At 39.4% G+C, this 16,843-nt stretch overlaps 1 protein-coding gene across 2 annotated transcripts in view; it reads left to right on the top strand.

Moving 5' to 3' along the window:
* Positions 1–7,382: 7,382 nt before the first annotated feature.
* The window catches only part of rap1gap2a (RAP1 GTPase activating protein 2a), a 75,177-nt gene continuing 65,716 nt past the window's right edge, over positions 7,383–16,843 (top strand). For both annotated transcript variants that reach the window (XM_018698867.2, XM_018698866.2), the window contains exon 1: positions 7,383–7,509. In XM_018698867.2, coding sequence (XP_018554383.2) covers positions 7,469–7,509 — 41 coding nt within the window. In that variant the 5' untranslated portion in view covers positions 7,383–7,468. The remainder of the gene's footprint in view (positions 7,510–16,843) is intronic.

Genomic DNA, 16,843 nt, shown 5'->3' with positions numbered 1-16,843 from the left:
ACTTTCTTCAGATCCTACTACCTTTAATAGAAGCTTGCTATTATACTTTACTGATACCATATGAGAACTGGAATTACTGCATTATGGTTGTGTGCATCCACCAACCAGACAGGTCACAGTTTACATGTCTGTCCAGACTCATACAATAAATGCAGATTTTAATGATTTATGAAGATTTGGAAGGAATTTGACTTTTAAAAAGTATTTTAAAGTATTAATATAAGTTATCACAATATTGACACATGCTCGGCCAGTAAAGCTGAATCTGATTACAAACGTGTAGCAGCTACAAATTCTAAAACATGGATGCTTTACACAGATCTTTTATGTGGCAAGAGGATCTACAGTCACCACAGTTTCATTGTGGGCGAGATTAGTGTCACCAATTCAGTACCTGAGCTAATGTGAAATTTACCTGTCTGCTCCTGAGTAATAGCATTGCATAATGGCCACAAAGGTGTTTTTGTAGAACATTATGATGTAACAGTGAGGTTGACCTTTGACCTTATTGATATAAAATGTCATAATTTGAATCTATTTGTGAAATTTTGTCATAATTACCACACAGGTTATGGCCAAAAACATGTTTTGTGAGGTCACAGTGACCTTTACATTGCTTGCTATGCACTATATGTACCTAATAAGCAGGTACAAGTAGTCAACAGTATGTATCACTGATTACCCCTCCTTTTTTCCTTACCTTACTTCACATCACTTCACCTTCACCTGGTCTTTCACTACCACCTAGTGGTAGACTAAGTGACCTCACAAAACCTTTAGCAATTTTCTGTGTAAAAACTGAATAGTTCCCTCAGTGTCCACATTCAACAGAAATACTAGTTATCTGTTAAAAGCACTGAGGTCTCAGATGTATGGGGTTTATGTGTGCCAAAATATATGGGGTTCCATTTGAGCAAAAGTATGTAGATATGTGTGCTGTCTATGTCGACTGAGGACATAGCAAAACATTTGTCTATGTTTATTCAACATTGAACTGTACCTCAGTTGTGACAGAACTATTTTGACAACCAGACTATGTCTATTGCTCATCTGACAAAACATTTGTTTGTGTCAGTTCAACTTAAACTTCAACTTGTCGTCTTGTCGTGTATGTTGTCCTGCCTGTCCACTATCAGTGTATGTCAGTGAAATGATGACCTAAGCTGATGACCTTCAGTTGTGATCAATCTACAGTAATACTGAACTCTTATGGGCAGCTGAGGCTCAGGAGATGGTGCAGGTTGCCTACTAATTATAGGGTGAGTAGTTCGATCACAGGCTCCTCCTGCTGAAGTATCCTTGGGCAAGATACTGAACTTCAAATTACCCCTGATGGCATGCCATCAGTGTGTAACTGTGCCATATGAATGTTTGTGAGAATGGGCGAATGTGACCTGTAGTGTGGAGCACTTGGTTGATATGACTAGAGGAGCACTACATAAAATTAAGTGAATTCCATTAATTAATATTTGATGGCAGTAGTTGTAATTAATGGAATTGGGCAATATATATTTTCTGTTACTTGAAAATGATGAAAAGTGCAATTCCAAAGCAAGCTAAAATGAAATCTAAATCTGTTTAAGTGGTAGACCGACTGGTTATTTATTAATGTATAGTCATTTCCCCTAGGTGTTATGCAGTTTGACCATCAGAATAATAATTTGTCAGTCACCTGTGTCCATACTATCTCTTTATTGAGGCTGTTCATCTTTGGACGGTAAACTACGGTAAAGCTTGATATGGGACCAAAACATTTCTGCAGCTTTACAACTCGCCTTAATCCTTTAACGCATGCGCCCCCCAACTACAAGCCTGACGTCAGACGTCAAAAATCGCACACCTTGGTGCACGGAACGCGTCGGTCGCGTCACGGAGGGGTCTTCACAGTAAACTGCCTTTGTTCCCAGAAGTAAAGAGACGTCGGGACGATCGCGACCAACGACGGGAGGAGTTCAGAAACGCATTCAGAAAGGTTAGTGATGCCTCTTTGTTAGCCACCAGTTAGCGCGGCGCAGGTGCCATTGCTGTCAGGTGTGTGGGCGCGTGTTAGGATCGTAAAGTTTCTAACTAATTTCTTCTAATTTGTTTGTACTGTGGGAACACACTTGTGCAGTCTAATGTCTTGTTTTCAAGTCCCCGTATTTAAATATAAGTTCACAAATGTTAACTAAAGTAGTGGACACGGGGACACGAGATTAACTCACTGTACTGGTAAACTCTTACTGGTTATGAGTGGATAATATTCAGACGGAGAAAAGGCGCTTGGTAAAGACATTTTGAGTCCTACAGCCTCTAACAATATTTATATTCACGTATGTTCATGTACATCCCAAGAGTGAGAATAACATGAAGTGATCATTTTGGTGTAAGATAAGGGTGATGTGTTAAATGAATCTATATGTTTTTGACAGTGACAGTAAGGATAAAAAGAAATACACATGTACATGAGCTGCAGTTTTTTTCAGCACAAGTTGGAGCAGCACAAGATCTCATTATGGTCTCACTTCCCTCTGCCTCTCTTTGTTTAGCCTAAGTATCTGTTCACTCATGCTTTTTTTGTGCTGCTATAACATGTGTTCCTGCTGTCTACATGACTGTGGCCCAGGCTTAATCTAATGAGATATTAAAGTTAGAAAATAGCTGACCTTGATGAGGAGAGAGTCCGAGCCATAGAGACATTCAGTCATACCTCTCAGAGAAGATCTGATATTGTATGTCTTTTTGATATAGTTCACACTGAAAGCTGTCTGAGAAAACCTGAACAAAGTGGTTTTTATCCTCTAAGTGTTAGTGCAGCGTAGGCAGTGGTGGAAGAATTACAGAATGTTTGATAATAAGTGAAAGAAATTAGATTATATGAGAGGATAAATAAGTAAGAGTACAAGTCCAAATGTTGATCATTTTGGAAACAGCTGAGGACACACAGTATCAGTATTTTTATGTGATTTATTTATGCACAGGGATAAAGAATAGTTTTGGATTAACAGGTATGTGTAAACACTCTGTGGGTGTTGTTTATCTGAATAAAGTTTTTAAAGTCCAAATTTTAGAGCAGAGAGAAAGCCAAATGTCCCCAAAGCAAACACATACTGTTGCACTGCTTGCCATAATTATTTTGTACACATATCCACGTGCCATCCACGCACATTAACCTCCTGAAAAACTATTGACAGACAAATCAATAATCAATGTCTAAACAAAAGGAGTCAATACAGCATCAACAGTACATTATGGTTGTGAACTTTATAGAGGTTTGTGCTTATGTTTTGAGAAATTCTGGTCGCCTTTGTAGGATCTACACTCGGTGCCTGTTTTATGGGGTATACCTGTGCGAGTTTTTGGTCACTGTTTTAGGTGACCTTTGTCTCTAAATCCACAACTGGGGCAGAATATTAGAAACGCCTTTCAATACAATGCAGGTTTGTACCAAACCATCACAAACTGTGATTACCAAATGCTAAAACAAATAATTTAACACCTCTTTGACAGTGTCAAAAACTGCACATTATAAGTGTAATAAAAGTAGACTTTATGGAAAACCAGTTGTATTAACTTAAATTGTATATATGTACCTAATTATGTGGCTAGTGAGTGTATAAGGGAGTGTTTCTGGAGTGGTTGCTTTAAACTCGGCCTACATACATACATACTACATTCCTTAAAGTCTTGTCCAGATACACAGTATGATCTATATTGCTGATGGAATATTTCCTTTGATATGAGACATGATAATTCAGACAGTATTTGTCATTGGAGAAGCAGTCAGTATGGTCTGTCTGTGGTATTACAGCCTGTCCAGCTTGGAAGAGGCAGTGCTCATTCTGTTGGAATCTGGTCTCGCCAACCCAAGGTCACAAGCACAGAATCTATGGCAGCAACAAGCACAGTCACTACTGATGGGCAACTTTTGTAACAGAAGTCTGTAAAATCATACCCTACAAAGTATTAAAGCAAAATTATGTAAGTATTTTATGTAAAATAACAGCTTCAGAATCATTTTGATGGTACACTGAGTAATGGTCAGCAGCTCAAACTGCTGGTTCAAGAGTGATGCTTTACTGCAGATGAGTTTAAAAGACCTGGAGGTCATTAGAAAGCAACGTTCATCTCTGATATTCAGTGAGGAGACATGTTACAGTGTTTCTGACAGCATCAGCACTTCCGACTCAGGAAGCTGGGGATTCTGAGGAATGTACGCTGTTCGGCCATGTCTCAGTTCAGTGAATGGGACTATGCTGTCAGAGCTCCAGTGAAGTGATTGAAAGGCTTTGTTTTCTGGACATGGAAAAATGGCTTGGACTCAGAGCTCAAACAATAACCACTGTGGCTGCACAGGCCTCAGTAAAGTTACATTTTAAGATTCACCAAAAATATTTGTTCAGTCTCTGCTGAATCAACAGCTGGCAGATTGACTTTATCAATAATCTAACATTTTGGTTTAATGGTGAAATGTTTGTTGAAACATTCAACATGATGATAGGAAAGATTTGAAGTTAATTGCAGTCTACATGTAGTAAAGAAAAAGGGTCCAGGGGAGGTTTATTTACAGAGGTTTAACTGAATTCCTGCAGATATAATGGGATCCTTTTAGCTCTGTGTCATCAAGCAAAAAGCATGTGCCATCAGCTCACACCTTGACAAAGACTCAGACATGTTGCTTGTTACTGAAGTTCACTGTGACAGATTCAGGCCTGTGGAACTTGTTACTATGGCTGAGAGCATGGAATAGTGATGCTCACTGTCACAAAGCAACACCCACCCAAAAACTGCTTTTAACTATACAAGTAAGGGATTGTTTGGATGCTGCTCCTTCTCAAATTAAGTTAGTTGTTTCCAATTCATTAGAGCCTCATTTGAAGTTCACTTAAGACAGAATGTTTCTCATTCTGAAAGAAAACAAAAGCACACGTCTTTAACATTTTTAATGTTAGCATGTCCCTGTTTGCATTAACTGTACAATGTCGGTTACAGTAGGCCATTACAGCCAATCTTATCCAAACCTTTGGCAGACCTCCAACCAACACTTTCTAAACTGGTTTCCAAGGCAACCCCAACCAGCAGGACCAATTAGAATTGACAAAGGATCCCTGAGCACTAAACTGCCCAGAGATTAGAGGAAGAGAAGACACATCCTCAAAACAAACACAACAAATCAAATGAGGGCGGTCTGATCTGTTGGTGTGACTATATATATAAATGTACGTGTATATATGTGTGGGGGTTGGTTGAGACACAGAGACAGCAGCTTTGCATGAGCATGCACCTGTGGGCTCAGTTGCTTCAGTCTATCCATTAGGGGGGAAAGGATTTAATTAAAGCTGCTATCTTTCCTTCCCCCCCTCTCTGTTTCTCTCTCTGTAGGACTGCTGTGTGTCCATGTGTGTTGTTAGAGCCACAGGCAGGAAACCAGATCAATAAGAAATGGTTTAGAGTGGCTGATGTTTCTTTTTTCTGTTTAGGCCAACAGTCGAACACTGTGGCCTCTGAGCCACACATCAATCACAAGCTCTGTGTGTGTGTGTGTGTGTGTGTGTGTGTGGTTGTGTGCGCGTGTGGTGTGTGTGTGTGTGTGCGCGTGCGTGTGTGTGTGTGTGTGTGTGTGAGTGAGTGATTTTGATCTGATAGCCTTTGTACTTCAATGGGGGATCTACTATATTGAATAACTGACACCTGTGATCCCATGGTGTTTGTTGGTTATTGTGTGCGTGCGTGTGTGTGTCATTGCCTGTTTCTGTATGAGTTGAAATGTGTGTCAGATATCAAAATCAGTGACCTTTACTGTAAACCCTTTTAACACACTGCTGTGAGGTGAGAGCAGGGCTTTATTCACTCTAACAGTATGGCATTGTGACTGCTCCTGTTGTCTGCTCTTTAAAGTGAACACTGGAATCTAACTGTTGCACCATACCACCATACCAAACTGCAGTAACTGCTGTTTGGCTTAGTATTGCTGCTGAGGATGAAAGCTCAGGCTTGCTAAATCTATGGGTTCTAAAAAAAACTCTCATCCCAGTTATGATATATTAACATCATATTCTTTAAAGATCATAATTAGGTAAAGAAAATTCAGAAAAAATAGTTCACGCCAGCCTCAGAATTTAAGCTCCTAGTCGGGCATAATCAGGAATATCTGACAGCTGCAATATCTCCCACTTAGTGAAAATGACAAATGTCATTAAATTAGTGGCAAAATGAGCCAAAGCCTTCATTAGGAGCATCTAAGTAAAATCCAAGTAAAACAGTTGACTCCGCTATGTTAAAAGGAGGTCTGCACATTTTGTATATAGCAGGTTTCACCTGCATGTACACCCCCAGATCAAAATAACTGTTTTCCTGTTCCTCCCATTCTGCCGACGTTGAGTGAAAGCAGCATCATTGTCAGAGAAAAAGCTAACTAGTCAGCTAAGTATAGAGTACTAGGCTACATCAAGTAAAAGCTAGCTGTTAAAATAGCCACAATTAGCCTTAGCTAAATCTAGGATTAAATGCACCTATTCCCTAGCAGCTTTTGGACAATAACCACTCTGATGAAGTGACGTCATGGTAATTCAGTTATATATTCCACATAATTAATGAGGAACTATCCAAATCTATTTATGATATAGAAAAGTAAACCCAGCTAAATTCCCACTAAAGTAATTATTAAATCATAAATGAAACTATTTTATTGATTTCAGTGGACATTAAACGTGTCTGGATACTGCATTTGTGCAGATTATATGAAGACAGAGTGCAGTAGTTTATCTGTTTTATAGGGTGCTGTTTAGGTTTTGTGGCGATGACTCCTTGAGGTAAAATAATCAGATTAAAATGAAGACATTATAGCTGTATTTGTTGCACAGTTGTTTCTTTTCATTTTCTCTTTCATTTCTTTGTTTTATTGGTAGAACAGGTTACTTTCACGTCAAGACCTGAAATTTAGATTTTTAGATTTTGTTCTTGTATTTGTTCTCTGCAAGTACACTTGGGCTGCTTCTGTCAACGCTAATGACAAGTAGAAAGCTCATCTTGCCCCTGGGCCATGGTCTTTCAACTTCTCAGTACTCTCACCCTTCCCTCCCTCTCCTCCCTTATTAATTTCCTTTTCTTCTGACTACCTCCTTTAATCCTTTAGTCTGTCTCTTCTGCCTTTGCCAAACAGTTTCCTGCCCTTTTCTCCCTTTTTCAGCCTGACTTTCTCTTCTACTCCCTCAGTCTTAAAAGGCTTTGAAGGAGTTTAGGCGTAGCCCTCTCCATGGTAACACCATCTCCCATTCTCTCACACACACATACACATATTTTCTCTCTGTCTCTCATCTCATAATCCTGCCCTACCCTGCGCTTTATCGCTGTACCCTCCCCCTATATGCACTGCCTCTCCCCCTATCCTCTCTCCTTCTCTCTCTTTCTCTCTCACACACAGTTACTCAACCTCTCCTACTCTGGCAGCTGGTCTACTGCTAATGCTGCACCATCCTCTGACTGCGAGATGTTCACCCCAGCTTGTAAAGGATCTGCAGGGGAGCCAAGGTAAGGCTTTCACGCTCGTTTCCCCCTGAAGCAGAATCATAGAAGAAATGTTACTGCTGCTGTTGCTGGCTGCTGCCAAAAGCAAACTGGAAGCCAAATGACAAGAGCGTGTGTGTGTGTGTGTGTGTGTGTGAATGTGTTGATTTATGTGAGAACTCTCCAGCTGGAGTAGAGAGACTGTGAGTTGCAGGTTAGGCAAGACACTTGTGATCCGCATACACACACAGTCAAGTGAAGTGGAAATTAATTTCTGCGAGTCTTTGTCCTCCTCATGTTTTCTTAAACTTGAGGAAAATATTGTTGTCCACATGTGCATTAATTTGTTATTTATAGAGTAGTCTTACGTGCACTGTGCACTGTGTGTGTGTGTGTGTGTGTGTGTGTGTAATTGCTGTGATAGAGCCAGTGGAAGCCTGGTGGCACGTAAATTGTCTTTCTTGTAATGCTGCAATGGTGCTGCATTGTCTGGTTATGCTGCTACATTCTCTTGACAGTTTATGACACCATGCTGTGTTTTGTGTGCGCGTTTGATCATGGGGTGGGGGAGTGGAGAGTGGGGGCATGAAGTTAGGTTTCTGCATATGTGAGTGGGTGGATAAGAACAGCGTTTCTTAATATTTTCATAAATGCAACACAAAACACTGCTTTCTGCACAAGGTAAAATCAAGCAAGCAAGGATAGAATACATTATAGATATATAAACTAAAATATTTCTTAATTTTTATTATTTTAGAGGTGTTATTATAAGAAGATGAAGAAAATGTCCACGTGAATAACATTTGAAATGTACTCTGAACTATTTTCAAGCCAAAGGGTAAATGTCTTCATGCATGTGTGAATTAATTTTCCAGCGTGTGTATGCGTGTGTGCGTGTGCCAGTGGGCATTCACTCATGTTCATGTGTGCATACAGTACATGGTGAGTGTGTGTAATGTGTGTAAGCAAAAGTCCCCCTGAGGAAACGTGGTCCCTACTGTATGCAGTGCAGAGGGAGAGGCAGTGGGAGGCAGAGAGATGTTATTTGATTCATGAGTCTGTTTCCCCAGAGGAAGCACTGCGAGTGTGATAATAGCCAACATTAAATGTCTTTCAAGACATCTAGCAAGAGATTGATGTTTTCATTAGGTCCTTTGCTGTTAAGGAAGGTAAGGATTTACCAGCATCAGATGATAAAATGTGACGTACTTCAGATATTTCTGCTGAGGAGAACTAATGAGGTGCAAGATATCAGGAATTAATTTCATTTGTTTTCTGTTGTGTTCCAGACCAAATTTGAAGTGAGACTGTAACTTAGAAATATCACTCTTCCACCTACAAATAAAAAGTTGAATATGTGAGAAAAAAACGCACCCTTCCTTCACTACACTCAAAAGGTTTTGCCTTCATGGCTAGTGTTAATCAACTTATAGCTGAGTCAGTTGACTGACTTTATGACTCTTTCTGCTACTGTTACTCTTCCTTTAAAGCACAACTGCAACTTTTACTGCGCAAGAGTGGCTTCTGTAGCCACAAGTGGTAAAACTGTTGGGCTCTGAGTCCAAGGTGTTATATGGTTTTCATGTACAGAAAACAAGGCCTATCAGTTTTCTAGCTGAATATCAGAGATGAACACTGGTTTGTAATTTGTAAGTCTTTTAATCTACAGTTCAGCATTACTTTTGAACTTTCTGGGCCTGATTCTGGCAATTGAATCCTCTCAATATCACTCAGTCTTGTATTTCATGAAGTACCCAATCATCAAAGTTACATGGGGCAAGCACAAAAGACCATTCTCCCTATTATCATTATTATTATTATTATTACAAGTTAGTGTAGCATCAGTTAGTTGAAGCTGTTATTTTAAGGTGAAATAGTTGTAAATATTGCTTTAAACTTATCTCGTAATTGCCATATGTGGCCATAGTTACAGCTATTAAGCATAACTTACAGAGGCTCACTTAAAGAAAATGCTTTTCTGAATTGTTTCTTTACCCTGCTATTGATGACACAAAAATACACATGAAAAAGTAGATTTCTGCCTTTAGTAGCCCAATTTCCACAGCACTCACAGAGCAGTGAACAATCTGTAAGTGTTTTGCATTATCACAAAATCATGTTTCCAGTATATTTACTCTGTTGGGAGAAGTGCTTCGTGTGGAGCTATGCCTTCAGCTAGAACCCTGAAGGTGTAAATGGTCTGTGATTGCTGACTTAAGAGTATTTCTTTAGCCTTTGGAGCTTTTAAATCATGCTCCTATCAGCCAAAAAAGCAAAAAGAGACTCTTGACACAGCAGCCTCAGACTAAGAAGCTTGACAAATTGCCGTTCAGCAGTGTTGAGTGGACAGCCGGGCCTGTTGTCAGCTCTGGATACTACTACCTGCTGCTGATTCTTGCTCAAAATAGATGGTGGCTAATCTGTACCTCTCAGGCAGAGTCAATTCAGGATTCGTCCCACATGTTCGAATGTGTATCAGCATGCACACAGATATGCATTTGCGCTGTCCATGAATATGTTCTTACAAATATATATTTAGCAGTGTCAGCGGAAGACTTAATTTCATATTACCCTTTAATGTGAATTATTATTGCATTCATCTTTATCTCTGTTTGACTCGCTACTTTTTACTTTGAGTTATTTTTTTTATTGTACTTATGCTCTCTTTGCCCCCATTGTGTCTTAGAGGACTTTTATTAGCGCTCAAGTGAACTTCCTGTCTTCACACCTCTCCTCCCCTCTCCTCCTTCCTCTGTTCGTTATTAACCATCTTTCATTAATCCACCTTCAGTCTGTCAACACTTCTTGATTCCTGTACTCCTTTCCCTCTTGCACCTCCATCCTTTCTCCAACACTCATGCCCCTCTGGTCATTAAGTTTCATTTCCAGTCACATCTCTGACTGTGGATCATTATGAATACCTTTCCAAACCTTTGTTGCTCATCCTCTCTGCAGTCTTTTCCCCCCTTTTGGCTCTAATTGATCCCAAACCAAATCTGTCTTTCCATCCTTCATTCCCTCACCTGCCATCAATGCAAACTTTGATGGTGATGCATGAGTCACCGCAACTGCAGCTGGGGATTTGCTTTAAACTTGTGCAGCTTGTGTTTGTATTTGTGCGTTCCCATTAAATTGAAAATAAATCTGTGTGAGGAAATTGCCGTGTTCTCAGCATACACCAGATTAAATTGTTTTTGTGTGGGCTGAACGCTTGCAGTCGCCCCTGTGGGTGTAACCCCCCCCCAGTGAAGGGGAAGTACGTGAATTAAATGGATGTTTTTCTCTGATCAATGACGTCTGCAAGAGTGAGCAGCGGGAGAGTGGAAGGCTGAAGGCACTGTAGAAGCTGTGGGTGGAGGAGGCGCAGTGCATGTATATGTGTGCGTGTGTCACAGCTTGTTAATTTGTGTGCATGAATGTGTGCACGTGTTGACATGTGTGAGTGCATGTCTGTCTGCAGGAGTGTATAAGTACTGCACATATCTATCTGTGGTTGTCTGGGATTCTGTGTATGGATGCGTACACTGATTTGTGAATGTGTGTGTACGATCTGGAAGAGTGGGTGTATGGGTGGGCTTGCTGTCACTTTCACTAAAATTCACCAACAGAGAGGGGAACTATTGGAGGGGGGTAAAAATAGAATTCAAATAGAGGATAATATAGTGAAGAATGAATAATAGAAAGTAGAAGAAAAGACTATATTTACTGCATCTTCCCTCTCAATCCTGTCTTTGGTTTCACTGATCTATGGGTGGCAGAAACACAGCAATGCAGCAAAAATGGCAGGTAAACAATGCAGGTTATGAAATTGCTTTGCAGATGTTTTATTAGAAGCTTAATGCATCCAACACATTTGTTGGCCTCTAGGATATACACAGTGATTTTTAGTGTAACACAAAAGGTTTGCTTACAAGATGCAGCTGAATTTCCTCTGTCAGGGTTATATTACACATGCATGTTGTTACAGTAAAGAGAGAGAGAAGTTGATTTTTTGCATTATGTCCTTTGTAAAAACGAGTCATGAAGGATGAAATGATCCATGAGTCCTTAACGGTTCTCGGAAAGATCACAATGTGTTCAGTGAACAGTAGCTCTACATCAAAGGAGCCCCTGTATCTGCATACAGTATGTGCTTTGTGCTTATGTTTTTGTGTGAGTTTGTATTTGTGTATGTGTGTGATTCAGTGTGAATCATATTTGTTTTATCGTGTTCAGAGCAGCAGATGGATGATATTTCTTCCATTGATCCATGTGGTGTTTTTAAACACGTTTACAGAAGTCTGGTCATGAATGTTTAATTACTCTTATGACCCCAACACCACAACATAATTATGTGATTAGCTGAAGATATGGTGTTTTCGTGTACTCACAGCTGAATTATGGTATTTCATAATACCCATATAGCACTGCATTTTCTACATTAATTTTAGGTCATAACTTGAGCACAGTCAAATATGATCAATTCATCTGTTGTGACCTCTGTCATCCATTACTAAGCTTGCCTCAATAGGTGAATAGTTTAAGGAACACCTTACAACAACCTTTAATTCAAATAAAATACAGCTGCTGTGATCATATTTTGCAAACATCTTCCAAATGCAGAGCCTGAGTTTGAAGTCAGCAGAAATCATAATTAATGAAGTGGTGATCTCCAGAAAACAGCTGTCTGCGTGCAGGTAAGCATATTAAAAGATGTTTGGCTGTCGTTCAGTATTCAGGTTTGGTGCCTCTGTCCTCTGTCTGTGAGTTTCTGTGTGTGTTGTTGCTGTAATAGATGGTGATGGATGTGGTTGAGACAGGAGCCATTAAAGCAGGGCATCAGCTTTGTCTCTAAATCAGCAACCCTCCTGGAAAACCTCATATGACTAAGTAACCTATTAGAAACACAGGAGGGAGAGATGGATGAAGGAAAAGAGAAAAGTCTCTCACGTCTGTCTGGGCATATATCACCCCCTGGGAATCCATCTAATGACTAAATACCTTATTACATGGTGGGGAGAGAGATGAAGGAGGGGAGGGGCAGTGAGGAAGGAATGAAAGTAATAAAGATTGAAACATCACGTCTCTCTGTGGAGTCTCACTGCCATTGGACAACAGGGAGAAAGTTATTGAGAATGAGATGAGGGACTGAAACAAAATAAACAAAGGTGATTTTATGGGAGAGGAAACGATGAGGAAAAAGTGCAATAATGAGGTTTGGAAAATATTCTGAGACAGAAATATATATTGTGAGACAGCAGTGCATTTATTCCACACATGCTGCATCATTATGCATACATGTAGTCCAGTTAGCATTGTTCTCTTCCATTTGCATAAACAAACAAACCAAAAAAAAAAAAAACATATTTTCTCTCTTATTGGTAGTGGTATGGAGATAGTTTTGGTTTTATGTACAAAAGCTTTGAATTTTTTATTTAAATAGTAATATATTTTTAGGAGCTATGTCCCTGTCACTCTGGACATTCAGAACAGTTTCATTGGAACTACTCTCTGCCAAAGAAATAGCCTGTATGAATTCTGTTGACAAAATTGTCCTGAGCAACTGGGACTATCTTTGTAGAAAGCCACATTACTGTTGCTTTTTTTGATGTGTGAAAACCCTGGTAAATGCAAAAAATACAGTGTGTCAGTTTATTATTTGAGTGAAATGATCCTTTAATATATACACACACCTTCAGATTTAGTGTGGACTCAAAGATTGATATTACAGGGGACCTTACAAAGGGTGAGTACAATAACCGTTACTCGTACCAATATGGTGGAAGAACCCTGCAAAAAAATATTTGTGAAACTTCAGATGTTGAACTTGTGTTAATGCACGTAGTGCAGCACACAAAGGACTGTGAAAACAGTGTGCCTTAATGCTGTGTTTAGTCACAGTTTGATTGGGCATACACATATTTTTCCTCAGTCTCTCACCTACACACACACAGACACACACACACACACTGCTCTCTTTAGACTTATAGTTGTATCAGAGACACAGTATTTACCTGCATTTACCTGTGCTGACATATACAGTAGATGTGATTGACACTGATTATTAAGGACATTTTTGAAATTACAAGTGATACAGTGGCCCATTACACAAATTGTACCCACACGGGAGCACCTGCTTTGATAACCTAATTAAGCGACAACATAACAAAATGCATGTTGGCATGAAAAAATGTGACTCACGTCATCAGTGTGTATTAGTTTGTATCAGAGTAGGGAAAGTCTAAACTTCTGTCCTGACAGTGACGCTCTTGAGAGATCAAATTGTCAAACAGGCTGATTGATGTCTTGAACTTGACAGATTTAAATAAGCTGCTGGCTCAGGAGTTAAAGTGCTAATAGCCACATTACAATGCTGCAGTGCTAGCAAATGCATGTTGTTTGACTGTTTTTCTGTGTATCAGTAGAGGAGATACTATGGTGACCTTGTGACATTTGACGACCCACCCACCCACCCACTTACTAACATTTCAGCGGTAACACAAAATGTGGAGGTGGTGTAAATGCAAGTTTCACATTTTATGATGTGCTGTACTTGAGACAGAGAGGAGATATGAGGACAAGAGTGTGACTCTTTCTGGACTCTGAAAGCAACAAATGTTCTCAAGTTGTAATTGTTAAGTCGTAATTGTCATGACTCTGCCTCCAGTCCTGTTCGTTTTGGCCACTGCCCCTGTCCCCTGCCATATCTCCATCAGCCCACCTGATGTCCTCAGTCTTTCCTCTTAGTTCCTGTTTACCTTTCTGCTCCACCCATCTACTCATCTGGCTCCACATCTCTAATCACCTTGGCTTCCCTCCTCACTCACACCTGAAACCTGTTGCCTCATCACTATTATGTATGAGCCACTTCCACCAGCTCCTAATCAGATCGTCCGTTTATATTCCTGCTTTGTTCCTGTTTATTTCTCAGCGTGTTTTCCTTGTGAACCTGCTACTTGCAAGCATTTTCCTGTTGCCTGTACCTGCCTGCCTGCCGATCGATCCACCTGCCATCTTGTTCATCCATCAGCCTGTAAGCCTGCCTTACTTCATTAAAATACCTTCACTGCACCTTTGTGTGTGTCTGCATTTGGGTCCAGAAATTAATTAACTGTGACAAATAATGTTCTCACTGAAAAACTGAACGTGTTGCAGTATTATTGCTTGAGAGAATAACAGCAACAAAAGGGACAACTGGATATGATACAGCATGTGTATATATATATATATATATATATATATATATATATATATATATTTATATGGACTTCAGGTTACATGAATAAATCATTGTGCACATGCATCATGAGGTCACACCACATTTAACAGCGATATTCTGATCTGAATTTGATGGCAAATAAATCAAGAAGCAATGTGAAAGCAGGTGAGTTACATTATCTCATAGCTACATGATTCTATATTAAAGCCAAGCTGATATTGTGAAAAATATGCATACAGCCTGTCTGTAGTTCTGTGTACTGAGAATGTACTTGACACACTGACTAATCACCATCTTGATGGCCTTTCAGGCTTGATGTTGTAGTTTTTGGGTTCAGTGGTTTAGATATTGATCGTTGATGTGATCAATACAGTAATCATGAGTATTGCTTTCCAGCCTTGGAGATTCCCAATGGTTCTCTGTTTGATATGGAGACTGTGTAAGATAGCAAAATAATAAACATGGTAAAGTCAAATGTGGCCATGATGCATTTGCTCAATTTTTTAGAGCACTTTATATCACCCACAATGGAATGGGATAGGCGTATGATTTTTTTTTTTTTTTTTTTAAAGCCAACATGGAGTTTTTTTAGGCTTCTCTGGGCCAGCAGGGCAAGCTGTAAATATAACATTTAACAGTTTTTAAGTTTATTTAATGAATGTGTTAGCATACTGTATGTTTTTTTTAAATGGATTTTGCCATATATACTCTCTCCAAACCACTAGAGGGAGAGTTAGGTCTGCAGTCAGAAGTGTCACCGTCAGATATGTAGATGAGGCTTTTGTAAGTTTTATTGTGCATTTAAGTGCCATCTCTTGAATGCTGTTAAACTCACTGTCTGTTCTCTTCTTTTTAAATTCTAATTCAGATAAGCTATAATGGCATTACAGACCAGAAACCTGTAGAGCCAAAGCAGTACACAAAATTATCAACATTGACCAGTGATTAGCAATAAAATTAAATGCAAATATCAACCATCAAACAGGACAAAAGTTGTCCATTGTGTATGGAACAAATGAGTCTACTGCGGCTGTGATACTTTTACATATATCACTCAGACATTTACTATAGAGCTTGTTTCTCTTCCTGTGTGACAACCGTCACTGTGTGTTGCAGCTAATACTGCAGACTGACTTTTCTCCCCACATGGCAGTTTCTGAGGATTGAGGAGACAGATGAACTCAGGATATATACTGTTTTACCTATGTTTCTCTCAATATAGTAGGAAGTGAGATTCTGCCTTCACTTCTCTCCTACCTTGATGGCCTGTTTCTGTGGCTGGGCTGTGTCCACTTAGTCTGGACATTGTCAGTGTTTTCCTTAGTTTTATATCCGCCACCGAGGTAATGTACCATGTCTGCTCTCTGTTTAGGGTCAGGTGGAATTCTAATCTACTTTGTGATTTGGTGGTTTCATTCCAATATTGGATATAATTTTCTGTCTGTTTTGATGATTTGGTTGGGCCAGATTGTTTGGTGTCTGTCCTGAAACTCTGGTGTGTGTGGGCAGAGATTCAGGATCTGCTGGCATCTTTCTTCAACTCTTGGAGCTGAAGGGCCTTTTTTACTGGTAGGAGTGGGTTCTCTAGATTGGTGGTATTTATCAGATTTGATGGCTCGCTTTTGAATTTTAATTTTTAAAAGGTATTGGCCTTGTCTGTGAAGTCTAAGCCTTCCAGGGAATGTTTTTCCTGTTTTTGAAGGTCTTGACTGATTTATGGACTCCACACTTCACTACCATATGATATTATTGGGTCTCGTATTGAGATCAGAATTTTAAGCCAGGTCCTAATTTGAATGTTATTTTTTTTGATGCTATAAAAATCCTTTCTTGCTTTCTCTCTCTGCTCATTCACAGAATCAAATCGATATTCAAGCCTAAATATGTATCATGTTTTGTATGTTCAGTGTCTGTATCTTGTAGTGTGAATTTATTTTTCAGAGAATTGGATTGTTTTTGAATGTTTTTTTTTTTTTTCCATATTTGCAGTTAATGCACATTTACTTGTGGTGGTCTTCCTCTATTCTGTATAATCTCCAATTATGATAATTACTAATTCCACATCAGACTGAGTTGTATGTGTGTGTGTCTCCAGAAGAGTATTTTATTGCTTTTAATCAGGGCAATCTCACCATGATAGAGATATGGACTGAGAGCACA

The sequence above is a fragment of the Lates calcarifer genome, linkage group LG21 (genome assembly GCF_001640805.2).
Source record: "Lates calcarifer isolate ASB-BC8 linkage group LG21, TLL_Latcal_v3, whole genome shotgun sequence".
Taxonomy (NCBI): Eukaryota; Metazoa; Chordata; class Actinopteri; family Centropomidae; genus Lates; species Lates calcarifer.
This window is presented reverse-complemented; position numbering and strand designations above follow the sequence as displayed.